The 17,024-nt window shown below is 44.4% G+C and overlaps 1 protein-coding gene across 5 annotated transcripts in view; it reads right to left on the bottom strand.

The window, feature by feature from the left end:
* Positions 1–5,152: 5,152 nt before the first annotated feature.
* LDLRAD3 (low density lipoprotein receptor class A domain containing 3) overlaps positions 5,153–17,024 on the bottom strand; it is a 213,138-nt gene continuing 201,266 nt past the window's right edge. For all 5 annotated transcript variants that reach the window (XM_039867118.1, XM_039867154.1, XM_039867135.1 and 2 more), the window contains 2 exons: positions 8,513–8,858; positions 5,153–6,687 (listed from right to left, as the gene is read on the bottom strand). In XM_039867118.1, coding sequence (XP_039723052.1) covers positions 6,450–6,687; positions 8,513–8,858 — 584 coding nt within the window. In that variant the 3' untranslated portion in view covers positions 5,153–6,449. The remainder of the gene's footprint in view (positions 6,688–8,512; positions 8,859–17,024) is intronic.

Here is a 17,024-nt window from a genome sequence, read left to right as displayed (position 1 = left end):
AATTCACCTCCTTATCTGTGGATAACATTGGTCTAAATTAAATTAAATGTCCGTACTATATTGTTTGACCATACTCTCCAAGGCTCCTTTCCAAGCATCCATGTATTGCTTTGGTCTAGAAATCACTCAGATTCATGTTGGTCGAGAGAGAGCTCTGGTCTTCTCTCTTAAGAGTCTCTATGTGGCTATAGCTGAAGTCTCAAGAACAGCGATATCAAGATTCTAAGTGGACGTGGCTCCTGATGGTTCTCTAAGGAGGAAGAGTACTGCAGGTATCTGAAAATGAGTGTTCCAGGCAGATGGAAAGCAAGAGAAAGGTCCTGAGCTGACAGTGTGGCTGTTGGGTTCAAGAACCGGCAAGGTGGCAAAGGCAGACAGAGCAGACTGACAGAGAAGGGAAGAGTAGCGGATGAGGTGAGCTAGGTGATGGGGAGCTGATGGCATAAGGTCCAATAGACTGTGATTTTGACTTTTATCCTGAATAGTTTTAAGTTATTCAAGGATTTTGAGACTAGGCTGAAGGGAGGCAGTCTAGAAGAGAGATAATGGGAGCTGTGTAGGGTTGAGAAATCCTTTCCCAGGGAGCCACATTTGGACCTGTCATAGAAATTTTCGCCAGCTCCTGGACTTTGAATCTGATTAGATAAGACAGTTGGGTTTCTTCTTCCAGGAGGGGGTGAGTGTATTCTATGCGCAAGCTGAGGAGGGCAAATAGGTATTTGGTGACTGGTGTCAAAACCCTCTTCCAGTTCTTCCGGGACACACAGCCAATCTCCTTTCCTAGCCTCCCTTGTAGGTACATGTGGCTATGAGACTGACCATACTCTAGGCAATAGAATGTGAGTGGGGGTGTGTGTTTTACTTCCAAGCCTGGCCCACGAACACTGCCCGTGTGTGCTCCTTTGTATGCCTCTTCCTCTGCTGGCTCACTGGGATGATTCGCCAGGGTGAACTTGAAGGCCAAGTAAAGCCAAATATTGCCTGGTACTGGAACTTAACATGAACCACCCTTGCTCAGACCACAGACCCAAACTCAGCCCAACCAAAGCACCAGTCATATTAAAATAAACAAGTTTTTCCAATATTGCATCCCAGTCTCCCATGGTCATGCCTTCAAGTCCCAAAATCTGAGGGGAATTCAGCCCTTTAGCTCCTGTGGCACCAGCTGTCCTAGAATTTGCCAGGGGTGGTTATCTAGATATTTATGCATCCTAGCTCTTATGGAGTAAATAAAAGGGTTAACCATGTAAAGGCTACTTAATAGCATGCATAGTTGAGTGTAACTACATCTTTAGGTAGCTTGACAAGGGTGACAAATGGGAACATATCTTTGATCCATCACCTGGAAAATCCTGTGCAGGGTAGGGGTACGGGTGACTCCGGGTGGTAATTGTCCATTCCAGTACTTTCAGTGGTCTGGGGATAGTTCTGGCGCTCACAAGATAATTCAGGTTTGAGTAGAACCCCACCTCTATGGATTTATCACAACCTCGTGACCTACCCCAGATGACTGTCTCATAAATGCACACCTAAGCCAAGCCCAACATGCCTGCAATGGAAACTGACCTTGTTTCCTAGGTTTAAGGAAAGGCGATTGAGTCTCCTGAAAACTTCCTTGAAGGGAACTTCTGTGTCTTTCAGACCTGTCTATGTTGGCCTGAAGCTTGTATTTGTATGTTATTTTCTTAAGTTGTCCTAGAAATTGTGCCAGCCAGTTGTGGGTGGGTCCCACTCCTTGGCGATGTTCTAAAGTAGACACATTGGTATTTTGTCTATGACCAGCCCCTTCCACATAGAAATTGTCTCTTCCACAGTAGTGGCCATGTGACTAAGGATGATGACCAATCACAAGTCCACTTTAAGGAATTTCTATAGACTCAAAAAGAGACGATATCTCTTTTTCTCAGATCGTGAGCCTGGATATTCTGTGATGCTTGCTTCCACCCAATGTAAAGCCATGGGCTAAAAAGCTGGACAGAGAGAAAGAGATTTCTAACCACAATTGTTGAACAACCGAATCCAGCCCTACCCCAAACCAATAGTCCAATACCCTTGAACTTGGTGACATTAGCCAATACATCTTCCAAAATTTAACACAATTAATCTTGTCTGTCTTGGATTTCTATCACTTACAACTAGGGATTCTCCTAAACTTGATTAACCCTAGGATGTTGAAGGAGCCTGCATATTTTTACCAACATTTCTCCCGAGGGTCTCAGTGGGTACATCCTGTGCTATGTACACTTACCACTGCGGCCACCTGACAGTCCTTTCTCATACAGTTTACTCTTTGAATCTACTGCCTTGCCTGAGGGTGGCAAGCTAAATGGAGCAGACAGTACCTCTCAGACCATTCATCTTCATGGACTCTTCTCTAAAAGACAGACTGTTGTGTCAGTTTGTCACCTTAGAGAGCAGTTTTTGACTAGGGCCTCTGCATTCAACCTAACCATTAGAGACCTCATTGGGAAAGCCTCCAGTCATCTTCAGCCTGTATTTCCTTATTCGCTGGAAAAGAGCTAATAAGATCAATTAAAATTAATTTCACAGGTCCTTGAATTGTCTGCTTTATACGTTCTGCTACTTTTAATTTGTTTGAGGTTGGTGCCGTTTCAAGGATTCTAATACTCCAGGCCGTTAACTGTTTCTTTTCTAAAACACCCCTAGCCTTGGATCTATGGACACAATGTGGGAATGATCCTTTAGATCGGAGGTTGGCAAACAAGAGCCCACGAGCCAAATCCGACCGCTCATCTATTTTTGTAAATAGTTATTGGCACACAGGCACACCCATTCATTTATGTATTGTCTATGGCTGCTTTTGTAGTTGTTACAAAGACCCTATGGCTGCAGAGCCAAAAATATTTATTATTTGGCCCTTGACAAAAAAAGTTTACTAATCTCTGCTTTAGATTGGTGCTTTTCAATCATTTCCTCATCTTGGCACCCATTAAAAATGGTACCCTGAGAAATGAAGGAATTAATATCTTGACAAACCTTCCAGACATACTGCTTAGGAAGGTCTATTCTAGACCTCATGGGACAAAACATGACCTGGCACACACTTAGGACACCACTGTTTGATAGCTTGGTCCTCTTTTTGAGACACCTGGGCACCAACATATGAGCTAAATCCAGGTTCTGTAGTTCCTGTGTTGAGATTTCCATGTGGATTTCAGCTTTGGCCCAGGCCAAGGTTACTTCTCCTAGTCACGTGGTGCTCTCCTCTGCATCCTGACTTCCCGTGCAACTGTCCTGTGGCATCAGTCAACACATGGTTCTAAAATGAGACTTATAAGAGCACAAAGATGTTTCCATCACTGGTAGGGCCAGTCTGCACCATTTGTGGTTCAAAACTAATTACCAGCATCCTTGTATGAGAGTTGTAGCATATCCCTGAATATGTGGTCAGGATCTACTATGATTATCGCAATCACTTACCCCTTTCCCTCAAACAAGGCCATAGTGAAAGCAGTTAATGCCCATCTTCTGAATTGATATTCCAGGGCCCATGACACTAACTGGTTTCCATGACTTCACTTCTGTATTCCAACCACGCCAGGTGTGTAATCCTTAAATGCCCATCATATTTTGAGGCCCCATCAATATAGTCTTCCTTTTTCTTACTTTACTATGGCATAAATTCATTGCAGAAGCCATGACAGAAGTCACATGCCACAGAGGAGAAAGGTAGGTTAAGAACCATTCGCACCAATAGAGAAAAGGAAACTGCAAGTTTATTTGAAAGTATAAAATTAAAAAAAAAAAAATGAACCAGAAAACAAAAAGCAACTGAACATAATCTTTCCAGTTTACATCAACTTTGAACATCACACACTATTAACCACTTAGTTGCATTTTTTTTTAAAATGTCAATTTCAAAGTAGAGGGGGTTGAGTCATGTGATAAGCTATCCATCACAGTGAAACGATTTTAATGCTAAAATCAAAAGGACTCGCTAATGTCATTTGAGAAGAGAGAGCAGAGACGGTTTTCCAAGTTGGCATAGATTTAGAGAATGTATAAAAAAATATCCTGACTGGAATGAGTTAAAAAATATTGCTGGCCACTTATTTGCTATTTTGAGTAGGGGAAAACAAAAACCCCAAACATCTGCAGCTTTGTGTCCTATTTACATATTTTTAAAAACATTCATTAAAAAAATTAAATCTATAATAAAAATGTCCCTGTGTTTGTTTTAAAAACCATTAATAGGCTCCCCTTATCTACTAACACCATTTGTTTGCCTAAAATGCCTGGAAGCAGAAAAGTACGCGAGATTAATTCACACCACAATTAATTAAAATTATAATCCTTTCCTCTAAACAACTTCCAGAGCACCACACAGAAGCAGGGGACCATCAGAGGGAGAAATAAAGCCATTCTGACTCACAGGAGATGAAATGTTCAGCCAGAGTTCCGAACACACTCTGGCTGCCATCAAATATTCGTTATTGGATAACTCAGAAAATAACTCAAGTGTTATTTTAAAAATGAAGGATGAAAGCAACTAAAAAAAAAAAAAAAAAATCACCAAGTGGTTAACTTTCCCATAATATCCTTTGGATTTGGTTTAAAAAGAAAAAAAAGTCTACAGAAAAGGATCATTGAAATCCACATCATCCCCCCTCTGCAGGCTCCATGTGAATTAGCATCAAAGATGCTACTGAAAGTTTCTTCAGCTACAGAAAAAAGTTCTGAATGGGTGAGAGCTGCCCAGAGTGGCTCCACCTGGTTCCAGTTTTGTCCCCTGACAGTTTCTTGCCAAATAATGGCCTATGTTTCTACCCATTATTTCCCCAAGGGGTGGGCCCTGCGGCTGGCAGGGCACAGAGAAGAGAAGAAAGCTAGCAGAAACACAGAGACTATGGTGGAGGGAGACAGGAGTCCCTCCTTCAGCATCCTTCGAGAATTTGATAAATAATAACTCAAAGTGCAACAATGCACAAACGCCTGGCACACAGGTCAGTCTGGAGTGACTTGTTATCAGGACTCGGCAGGACAAAGGTGTGACCTCCTTTCGCATCTTTCTTTGGACCTCACTAAAGAAAAACAACAACAAAAAAGGCAGCTGTCCTATACACATATAAATAGTCCCTTAACTAGAAGGGAAAAAACAAACACACTGTTTCAAATGCATTTCTAAGATTTAAAAAAAAAAAAAGTCCGAATGGCAAATCTTCACTCCAAATTGTCTACTTGTCCATGTCTCTCAAGGGAGAAACTATGGGATGTTTCTCTAACTTGGGAGGGGCCTGACCCTAACTCTAACCCTAATCCTAATCCTAAACCAGGGTGTTGGTATTTGGGTCTTGGAAAAGGGTGTGTGTGCAGTACAGGGAGCTGGGAGTTCTGGTGGGAGGTATTGAATATGGCTCTCAAGGTGTTAGAAACCACAGTGGCAAGTCCAAATGCACAGGTGAAATGACTTCTGAGCGTTAAGGGAACTCAGGAGGCTAGTGTTGAAGCTTCATGAATGGGCAAGGCAGGCTGGCTGTAGTTTACAGGGACAAAGGGCCAGACTGGATATTAGGGCAACTCCAGTTGGGTGCTCATCCCTTGGCTGTAGGCAGGTTACAGCTGGGAGGTTGACAATCCAGAAACCAGGGAAAGGACTGCAGACCAAAGCAGCCTTAGGCTCTTGGCAGTCTGCATTTCAGGAGCTGAGAACTCGGATAAACTCCTGGCAGGGCCGCCTTACCTATGTTGGGATGAGGCTGATTAATGTCGGCTGCCAGAGAAAGCTCTTAAAACAAAGATTCTTGGGAAAAATTTTAAAGCCAGAATCTGTCCAGAATAGATGGTTTTAGGGTTATTTACAAAACCAAAATGACACTGCCAATTACTGAAGGGTGTTACTCATATGAGAAGTTTTCTTTGGCCACTGCCACTGCTGATCGAGAGCAATGGGTAAGATGGTAGTGAAAGGTTTCAGTGCTCGCCTGGCTTCTTTCCAGGATGGCCACCCAGTGACAGCCTCCTGATAGGACCATCCAGCCCCAATCCCCAAACAGAGCTATAACATGGCAGCCCACAGAGAATGTGGTCCAGTGTCTTCTGCCCTCCTGAACATCCAACATGGCACAGAAACAATGCTTTCTCAAGAACTACTCAAATCCTGCTTTTTCCTTGCTGCCTACTCAGCAAGACTCCAACGGGGACAGAAGAATGACGTAAAGAATGAAGCTGTGATCCTGGGCCCTGATGGAAGAGTAACCTCCCAGAAAAGATGCACAATATACGTCATGTATACAACTGAGAGGCCAGAAAAATGCCAGGTCACCCTCCAAAGAACATCCTTGAAATCTGGGGGAGGAGGGCAATGGAGAGGCAGCTGACACCCCAAATCGCTCCTGAGGTGCCGTGAGGAGCTTCCCATGAGCGTGAGTTGTTAGGATGGTAACAAGTCAGAGCAGATTAACCTATATGGACTTTGGAATAACTGGATTTTATACTTCTTCGGTGCCCTGGCTGGGCACGGAGTCCCTGCGCTCAGCGGTGCCCTCCTGAGGGCCAGGCTGCCTTGGGCTGTGGCTGGTGTCTTCCACGCTCAGGAGGCTGCTGGCCGCCTGGGAGCTGGCACTGTCGGCACTCCCAGACCGGGATCGGTAAGGGGGCAGGTCGGCTTGGTTCAGTGACTCAGTGTCGGAAGAGTAGGGCGGCGGAGGAAGGTCGTACCACGCCGGTCTGCGACGGAGAAGGCAGGATGAAGCGGGAGCGTCGAGGGTGAGAAGAGAAGGGAAGAGAATGCGTTAGGAGGAGGCCAGGCTGGGCAGGCGGCGCCAGCTTCCACCGGTTTCTGAGCAGATACTGACGTGAGGAAGGAGATTTGCCCTCCAAGTAGAGGGGCAATCGAGGACCACGAAACAAGACAAAGGGAAGAGGAACGAGTCAGTGTGCCCCGGCTGGCCTGTGCCAACTGCACGAGGCCAAAACCACCTCCTCAGAGGGGTGGAGCCAGAGGGAGGACGGCAGGTACACCCTCGGACCGTCCTGGGTGGTCTGGCAGAGTGGCTTCGTGCCGGCGGCTGGGGGGCCCTGCTGTTTGGATGCAGCCTCTGACAGGCCACAGAATTTGGGGTTCTTACTGAAAGCCAACTCTACCTGGCTGCGTGGACTTGGGTGAGTGAGAAGACACCCTCTCAACGCCTCAGTCTCCTCATCTGTAGGAGGGGATAATAATGATACCTTGCTTGTAATGAAATGACTGAAAAGACATTTCATTTTTCAGCTCTCATTTACTGAAAGCTCACTGCGCGTCATGGATCACACTGGGTACCTGACATTCATTACCTTATCTAAACGGTCACGAGAAGAGGTAGGCGTTACTTTTATGCCCCTTGTACTGGGAGGAAACTGAGGCAGGGGCAGTAAATGATTCACATAGGATCACGAATAACTAGTAGGCAGCTGGGCTGGGGTTTGGACCTGGCTTCCTGTCTCCAGCTTCAGCGACTTTAACCTTACTCTACATCGGATGGTCTGAATGAAGAGGGTATGAGTGGTGAGTGAGGTCCTGCATTCTTACACTTTTTTGCAGATATCCCTGAGTACCGCCCCACTCCAAAGCTACCTTTTATGAGCAGGGAAAACAAAGATTAAACAAAGACAAAAGCTATTATAGGAGAGGGTCCAAGGGGCACCCCGTTACCCTGGGAACACGGCTTGCAAAATGCCTCACCTCACGCATGGTGAGTCCCGGGCTCAGGGGAAGAGGGATGCTGAGCAGGGCCCTGCAGAGGGCATGGGAATCTCAGAACCAAAGGGGACTCGGATAGCACTAGTCCGGGGACTGCCAAAATGGTTCTTTGGGGTCCCGTGGAGGTCACCAAAGGGGAGAGGAGGGCTGAACAGGCAGGACTGAGGTCCATTACCCATTTCAACTACAGAACTCTGCCTTCGACTTTATAGATTGACTCCATTGGCAATGAGAGTTTTCCTGCTTAACAAAGCTTGAGAGTTCTCTGTTCCACCCACTTTATTTTATAGATGAAGTCAAGCAAAGGTAAGGGACTTACTTCATTAGATTAATTCATTAGATCACTCATTCATTCACTTGCTCACTCATCCATTCATTCATTCTACAGATATTAACCAAACCTCCGATATGTGCTGAGCACTGTTGGGCAGTAGCAGGAAAAACTCATGAGCATGAACGTCAGTGGCCTGCACATGTGTTGGTGTGGCATTAACAGGAATGAGCAGGGCTCCAAGTTGGCCAGAATCCTAACTAACTATATGTCCTCAGACAAGTAACTTAAAATCCCAGAGTCTCAGATTCCTCATCTGTAAAAAAGGGGCAAAGATAAAACCCCTCAGCGAACTGTTGAGAGGATTAAATGAGATGGTACATGTGAACTGTTTGCAAGGACTCAGTTAATGTCAGACGCTGCTGCTGCCTACAGCAGCTGAATGTGGGCTCCTGGCAGGACCTAAGAGCCCAGCGTGCACGGATGCCACTCTCCCCAGAGGAGGAGCTTCTTCCCCCCAGTCTCTTCTACCCAGCACGCACCTTTGGTCCAGCAGGGCCTCTGAGTAGGAGGGTGGGGAGCCCACTTCTGACGCGTTCTGCTCAGCCTGGCTGGCCACGTACTGGATGCCATTGTTGACGTTGTAGGTGACATTGCAGTGGTGGGGGTGGTCCAGGACCACCAGGCGGGACAGCAGCACAGGGTGCTGCAGCCGGTGCACCGGCAGCGTCATGAGGTTGTTCCGCTTCCGCTGGTGGTGCAAGACCAGCGCCAGCAGGGCCACCACCAGCACGAAGATGACAGAGCTGCCGATGATGGCGTAGGTGATACTGGGGTAGTACACGAGCTGGTTCTCCGAAGTCACAAACACCTGCCCGCTGCCTGGTTCTGAGGAACCCCCGAAGGGAGAGAAGAGGAGAGAGGTTACCAGTTCGGCTCACCCCTTGCGCTTCAAAGTCAGGTCCAGGACGTACGTGCAAATGTTTGAAGCAGCAGGATTCACAACAGCCAAAAGTGGACACCAGCCAAATGCCCATCAACCCGTAGTAGATAAACAAAATATGGGCTATCCATACAATGAAACATCACTTGACCATAAAAAATAACGTACTGATTCACGCTACACCATGGATGAATGTCAAAAACATCATACTAAGCAAAATAAACCACATTGTATAACTCCATATAGATGAAATGTCCAGGAAAGGCAAATTTATGGTCATAAAGCAGATTAATGAATAGTTGCCTGAGGGATGGAGGGAGCGGGAGGGGACTGAGATTAACTGGTAACGGGCATCAGGGATCTGGTTGGGGGGATGAGACTCCTCTAAAACTGGATATGGTGATGGCTGCACAAATAGTACGTTTACTAAAACTCATTGAATTATACACTTAAAATGGGCAAATTTTATGTTATATTAATTACACCTCAATAAAGTTGTTTAAAAAACATCAGCCCCAGGAAATATCCAAAGAATAGGAGTGATAGTTCCTAGCGCATAAATCAGTTTTTCAATGGAAATTTCTAATACAATATACACGAGGAACATCGGTTGTGTGTCTGGGGTTCCTTATGTCTGCAGAGTGCTTACTTTATGCCAGGCCATGCCAAGGTTTCAAGATAGAGAGCCAGCATATCACAGGCTAAAATCATGGACTTTGGAGCCAGACCAGGTTCGGATCCCAGGCTCTCAACTTACTGGCTGTGTGCCCTTTGGAAAGTGGTCACCCTCTCTGTGCAGTACTTTCTCATCTGTACAACGGGGATAGTGATAGTCCTCACTTTACTGGGCTGTCGTGAGCATGAAATGAGTGAATAATTACGAAGCACTTAGAACAACAGCTGACATCTTGTGCTGTGTAGGTGCGTGTTCAAGACATACAAATACATGCTTTATTTATCACAGTAACTCCAGAAAGTAGGTGCTGTAATTGCCTCTTTTTTAATTGCCTTCTTTTTAAGAAGAGTGAAGCTAGGATCACGCATGGCCCCTTACCTCCACGCTGTAACCTTGGTCACATATTCTGGAGCTGGGCTGTGACCTTGGTCACAGATAGGAGGTGAGGGGCCATGTGTGATTTGAGGCCAGGTCAGAGTTCAAAGCCTTGCTCCTAATACTCTGCCCTGCAGCCCTAATATTATCTGCTAGGCAATTCTCAGAGGCCCTCGGGTGCAGGCATTTCCTCAGAGGCCCTCAGGTGAAGGTCTGGTATGTGTCCCACCCTGCAGGTTGGCAATACCATGTCCTCCACATGTACTCATGAATCACACCTCAAATACTCAGGTAAGCTGCTTCCCAGCCAGCAGGACACACCTGGCAACCATGGCAAGGTCCAGGCTGGCACAAGAAACCTGAGTGGCTCCTCCTCGTAGAAAGCTGGAGACTCCTCATCTTTGTGAAAGAACCACAACCAGCCGTGGCTATGGCCCGCCGGGAAGAATAAAGGCAACTCAAGCGAAACAATCTGGTGACCACACCCTGTGCTCCTTCCACCTCTGAAGCAGTGAGGAGGTTTAAGTGGGTTCACAGGGGCCGAAATGTACATGCGAAGTCGCAGCAGCAGCTACCACTGGCTGCTCAGGCCCCATATCCTGGAGCCGAGCAGAGCTTTACTAACCCCTCATCACTAGTATGTGCCTGTTTTGTTCATCGCTGTATCCCTGGTGTTTGCTTGGCACACAGTAGACATTCAATCAGTGCAGACAACCCGGAAAATGAAAAAAATCTGTGTATTCACACACCCTGGTAAGGTAGGTGCTATTACTGTTCGATTATTCCTATTTTTCAGATGAGCAAATTGACTCAAAGAGGTTAATTAATTTGTCCAATGTCACATAAAAGCAAGTACGAGAGTCGGTACTGGAATCCAGTTAGTTCTTCAAAAAATCACATGCTGCGAAACACACTATCTTCTTTCTCGATTCCCCCAAATAATCATAATCTGGACAAATGAAGATCTTCCCCCTCAAGCTCCAGGCTTTGTGTAAATTTTCTTTCTAGCTACACTTAAACATGGATGAAAAGCTAGGACATTCCCATGAATCACTGTTTCAATGATTAACTGTACAGAAAGAAGCAAATAAAATCCCAGACAAAAGGCAGGAGTACGCTGCAGACAGGTAAGGGAGGGAGGCAGTGTTGGATTGTTCTGGAGACAATTAGCCATCACTCAGGGTTTCTGCTGGAGTTCTGTCCTCAGTTTAGATCATTAAAAGCTGGGTGGGGGCTTGGGTGTGTGCATGTCTCAGAATTTAGACATAAAATAAAATATCCTCTTTATTATCTCCAGCATAGAGCCGAGAAGTTGAATCCTGGGGCCACCACTTCTGGCTGTTGCTTGAGCAAGTTATTGAACTTTTATGAGCCTCAGATGCCTCCACTTCTGGCTGTTGCTTGGGCAAGTTATTGAACTTTTATGAGCCTCAGATGCCTCATCTTTAAAACGGTGGTGGTGCTGAGTAAGTAACAGTAGCCATCTCCTTGGATTGCCGGGAGGGTAAAATACAATATAGTGTATTTGCAGAGTGCTGAGCAAAGTGTCTGGTAAGGGTTTGCACTCAGCTAATGCTAGTTTTCTTTTTTTTATTGTGGTAAATTATATATGATATATATACATATATGTATATATCACATAAAATTTACCATTTTAACCATTTTTAAGTGTACAGTTCGGTGGCATTAAGTCCATTCACATTGTGGTGCAACTATCACCACCATCTGTCTCCAGAATTTTTCACCTTCCCAAACTAGTTAACGTTGATTCTTAGTGTTCATTCTTTCCATTGTCTTCACCGACCTCTCTGGACCAGAGACAGAGCCTGGGAGAGCCTGCTTTTGGAGGACAGAATTGGGGAGAGGATAAAGATGGAGTGAGTGAGTTTCTTTCCAGTGAGATATGTTTAAAAGAGTAAAGTGGCTGGATTTTCACATGGAAAACAAATAGGTCCAGAGATGTTAAAACACTGACTTCTGTGTAACCACTTGTGGTTTTCAGAATACAAGAGGCAGCTCCTTAAAATGAATAAAATGTAAAATGAATAAAACTTAGCAGTTTCATTTACGTCGCCGAAAGCAGGCTCTCTCCAGATCTGCCCACTTTGGCAGGCGAAAAGCGGCAATCACATTCGCTTGAGAAATTATGATGTTACATAACTCAGTGGTGCCTGGTCTCGTTTTTGCTCTGTGTGTAAAATGTCATCTTGTATTAATTCATTAACTAGACTCACTTTTCTTAAGAGCTTAATGAGCCCACTGGCCAAATTACTAATATCAGAGTTGCCTGGGACCTGAGTTCCAAGTGCATAATCTATGGATAATGAAGTTTCCATTTATTCTGGCTGTCCCTCAAGCGAATGCCCTCATGCTCCACTGTCAAACGGCCTGAATTCCTGTCCTGTATCTGCTGCTTCTACTACATTAATTCCCGACAGTCTGGTTCTTACCCAGAGACCACTGTGCTCCGCTGCCGCCAGTGGTGGAGCGGGCCGTCGTGCACTCCAGGGACACTCTTCCCCGGCGAGTCATCACAGATTTGCGTAGTTACCATAACATTTTTTCTAGCAGATGGCAGTAGTGTCTTGAAGAAGGGCACCTTTTTAAAATGCACAGAGAGGTGCTGTCTGGACTGATGGAGGGACTAAAGCAGGTGACACTCGCGACTTGGTGTTCTTTCGTTCCTTTGCTTCTCAAAAATTCCCTCCTCCACATGCGCTCTAAATTTCCTGCAATATATCTGTTTTGTTTTGTTTTGTTTTTTTTGTTTGTTTTGGCCTATTAAATTAGAAAAAGCAAAGTAAGATTTTACATTTTGCCGGTCAGGACATGGGAAAAGAGGCTGAGTTATTCATGCATGGCTAATGGGAGGGTAAACTTGGTATAACTCAGGGTGGTGACAGGGGTAAAAATATTTATCAAAATAAAAAAATGTACATATCCTCTGACACAGCCATTCCAATCTAACAAACAGACTCACACAAATGAGAAATAATTCCTTAATATGAGCATTCACTGAAGCATAGTTCATAATAGCAAATATATCAGAACAGCTCTAAATGTCTATCAGTTGCAGCCTGGCTAAATAAATTATGATGTACCATACAAAACTAGCTATTTAAAAAAAATTAGGGCAGCTCTATATATACTGATGGAACAATCTGAAAGATATCATGGTAAGTGAAAAAAAAGCAAAAAGTTCAGTAGAGAATGCACAGAATATGTCTAGAGGGTCACACAGAACTGGCATCGCTGGTAGCTTCTAGAAAAAGGAACAGAGAGAGGCAAGAGGGAGACTTCTCATTGTTTACTCTTCTGCTTTGTGCTACGTATTTGTACTGTGTTATCTACCAAAAATATGTAGACCGTCCTCTTCCTTTGGCATTGCCTTGGCTGATAGTGCATCTTGATTTCTTTGTTTTTCCTTCCTTCTTTCCCTGTGATGTGAGGGTTCCTCTGAGTTCATACCCCACCGTCACTCATTCACTTGAGACCCCTTACTGACTCACCACTCCATGAGGATGGCTCTGAAGCCTCCAGCCTGACCTCTGGAGTCCAGAATTCCCGTTCTGGAATGTTCACTACCCTGTTCAAACTGACTCCTCATCCTTCCTCTGAAAAATCAACTCCTGTGTGCCTATAAAAAAATTTACTTTGTAAGTTTACTTTTCTCCAGATTAAATATTTTAAAAAGTCAGGTTTATTGGGGTATAATTTATACACCATAAAACTCACCCTTTTAAAAAGTAAAGTTAGATAAGTTTTAACCCAATAAAACAGTTGCATAATCACCACCACGAACAGATATAGACCCTGCGCCTCCCTCTCCACAAGTTCCCTCGTGCTGCTTGGCAGTCAACCCCCTGCCCTCATTCTCAGCCACTGGAAACCACTGAAAGTCCTGTAAGTGGAATCACACAGTAAGCGGCCCAGCGTGTCTGGCTTCTTTCACTTGGCAAAATGCTTTTGAGATTCATCCATGTTTCTGCGAGTATTACTATTTCGTTTCTTTAGATTGCTGAGTAGTATTTCATTGTAAGGATGTACCACAATTGTTTATCCATTCAATCACTAGTTGAGGGAGGGAATTGGGTTGTTTCCTGTTTCCGGAATGCAGGTCTTTGTGCTGACATATATTTCCGCATTTCTTGAATGTATACTTAGGGGTAAGGCTGCTGGCTCACATGGGAAGTGTATATTTAATTTTATAAGAAACTGTTACACTATTCTCCAAAATGTCTATAGCATTTTGCCTCCTCTTGTTGCTCTGTGCCCTGACCAGCACTTAATATGGTCAGTCTTTTTAGTTTTAGCCAGTCTACTAGGGTGTGGTGGTATCACTGAGGTTTTAGGTTGCATCTCCCAGTGATCAATGGTGCTGAGTTTCATGTGCCGATTTGTCATCTGCATATCTTTGGTGAAATGTCTATTTAAATCTCTTGCCCATTTTCAAATGGGTTTTTCTGACTACTTATTATTAAGTCATAAGAGTCCATTACATATCCAGAAATACGTTTTGCAATATTTTTCTCCCACTCTGTGGCTTGTCATTTCATCTACTTTATAGTCTTTTTGAAGATAAGTGTTTAAAAGTTTTTTATGAAGTCCATTGTATTAATTATTACTCTTATGTTTTGTGCCTTTTGTATTCCATCCAAGAAATCGTTGCCCAGAAGAAGTTTTATCGCTTTAGCTCTTACATTTACATCTATGATCCACTGCAAGTTCATTTTGGTTTTGGTACAAGGTGAATTTCAATGTTCTTTTTTCCCTCCCTTTGGATATCCAACTGTTCCAGCACCATTTGTTGAAAAGCCTACCCTTTCCTATTGAATTACCCGGGCACTTTTGTTGAAAATCAATTGACCAGACAAGTCTGGGTTATTTCTAGATTCCCTATTCTGTCCGATTGAGTTATATATCAATTCTTATGCCAATAAGTGCGTTGATAACTACAGTTTTATACTGTTTCAAAATTAGGTAGTATGAATCCTGATTTATAATCAGAACTTTATCTCTGATTATAAAAACCCATGTTAATTTTTCAAATTAAAGTAATAGAAATATTCAAGACAGACAAAATTCCTCCCATAAATCTACTAGAATTCCACTAGAGAAAAAAAGTTAACAATTTAGTGTTAGAGTAGGTCTTGGCAAACTTTTTCCGTCAAGGGCCAGACAGTAAATACTTTATGCTTTGTATGCTGTACAATTTCAGTCACAACTATTCAACTCTGCCTTTGTCGTGCAAAGGCAGTTACCAACAATATGTCAATGAAGGAGTGTTTTTGTGTCCCAAACTTTTTTACAAAAACAGGTGGTAGATTGGATTCAGGCCACTGGCCTTAGTTTGCCTACTCACAGCACACGTTGGTCCTTCAAAAACGATTCTTTATGCACGGACACACACACACTTTTCTTCATGCTATACAGATATTTCTGCAAACGGACATCTTTCCTCACCCACCCACACCGTTGTTAAAAAGAGTAGCTTTGTAGTGTCCCATTATATAGACACACCGCAATTTACTTATGTGTCGGTGGAGGAAGTGGGAACATCTAACCTCCTACTGGTATACATTTAGGTTGCTTCCTTTTATAAAACTTTCTTTGCGCTGTTATCCACAACACTATGACATATAGGCAGACCACCTCGACTGTGTGAGAGCTGCTGAGGGGAGGGCCAGGCTTGCTTTGTCCACTGCTCTATATAGTCAGTGCCCAACACAGATGCTGAATTAACTAGTGATCTGTGGTCACTGGCATGATTTCTCCTAAACGGTGGTCGTCTCCCTGGCCACCTGGACTCTGGGTGTGAACACTCGGGGTTGTCTTGAACTCTCTTTTTCTCTATCTACACCGAGCCACCAAGTGCGCTCAATTTCTACTGTGTGATGTTTCTCCATTCTCTTCTTCCGGTCTCCATGCTCATGACGACATCCAGGCCCAGGCCTGGAAGAGAAACCTCCTTGGGGTCTCACCATCTGCAGCCTCTTTGTCCTCTGATCCCTCTGTGAGACTCCCATCAGTTTTAATGTTACTCAGCTCCATGTCGCTGTGTCATTCTTGTAAAATTCTTCAGATTAAGGACCCTCGATGGCTCACATGGCCCCCCTGGCCAGGCATTCAGACTCTGCAGTTATCTATTCCTGGGTTTTCCAGCACCAGTCCCCAGAGGGTGTGGGGATAGAAGGCCGGGGTTGGAATATGGAACACTATTTGCCTGTGAGCTGTCCCCTACTTCTGATTTGAACTAAATAATACTATAAACAATACTAACCACCACCACCACCCATATTGACTTAACTCAAAAACAAAGAGTAATAATAATATCATCACCCTATCAGCAATATCTTCTGCGTTTACCCATATTAACTCTGATTTTATAATCCTTACACCATCTTTAGTGAGTTGAACAGTGTCCCCATCAAAATATATGTCCACTAGGAGTCTCAGACTGTGACCCTATATGAAGAAGGGTCTCCGTGGATATATTTAAGGTAAAGATCTCAAGTGAGACCATCCTGAATTACAGTGGACTCTAAATCCAATGATGAGTGTCCTTATAACAGGAAAAAAGAAGACACGGAAATAGACAAGGGAGAAAGCCACATGAAGATGGAAGCAGAGACTGGAGTCACGTGGCCCCCAAGCCAAGAAATGCCAAGAACTGCATGCAGCCAGCTGAGGCCAGGGGACAGGCATGGAATGGATGCTCCCTCAGAGCCTCCACAAAACATGAACGCTGCCAGTACTTGCATTTCAGACTTCTGGTCTCCAGAGCTGTGAGAGAATAAATTTCTGTTGTTCTAAGCCACTAAGGTTGGTGGTAATTTATTATGGCCCTAGGAAACTAATGCACCATCCTAGGAAGCAGACCATCTTACGGACGAGGGAAAGGGAGCACGGAGAGGTTAAGTAACCTGGCTGAGGACTCTACACACCTCAGTTATTATTAATTGCTACCATTAGGGCTAGCTCATGGAGGAAGCTGGAAGGACCCAGGCAGCCTGGTTCCAGAATCCCTGCTCTTAACCCATGACTTTCTTCCATTTCTCAC

Source organism: Pteropus medius, unplaced genomic scaffold, assembly GCF_902729225.1.
Source record: "Pteropus medius unplaced genomic scaffold, Ma_sr-lr_union100, whole genome shotgun sequence".
Lineage (NCBI taxonomy): Eukaryota > Metazoa > Chordata > Mammalia > Chiroptera > Pteropodidae > Pteropus > Pteropus medius.
This window is presented reverse-complemented; position numbering and strand designations above follow the sequence as displayed.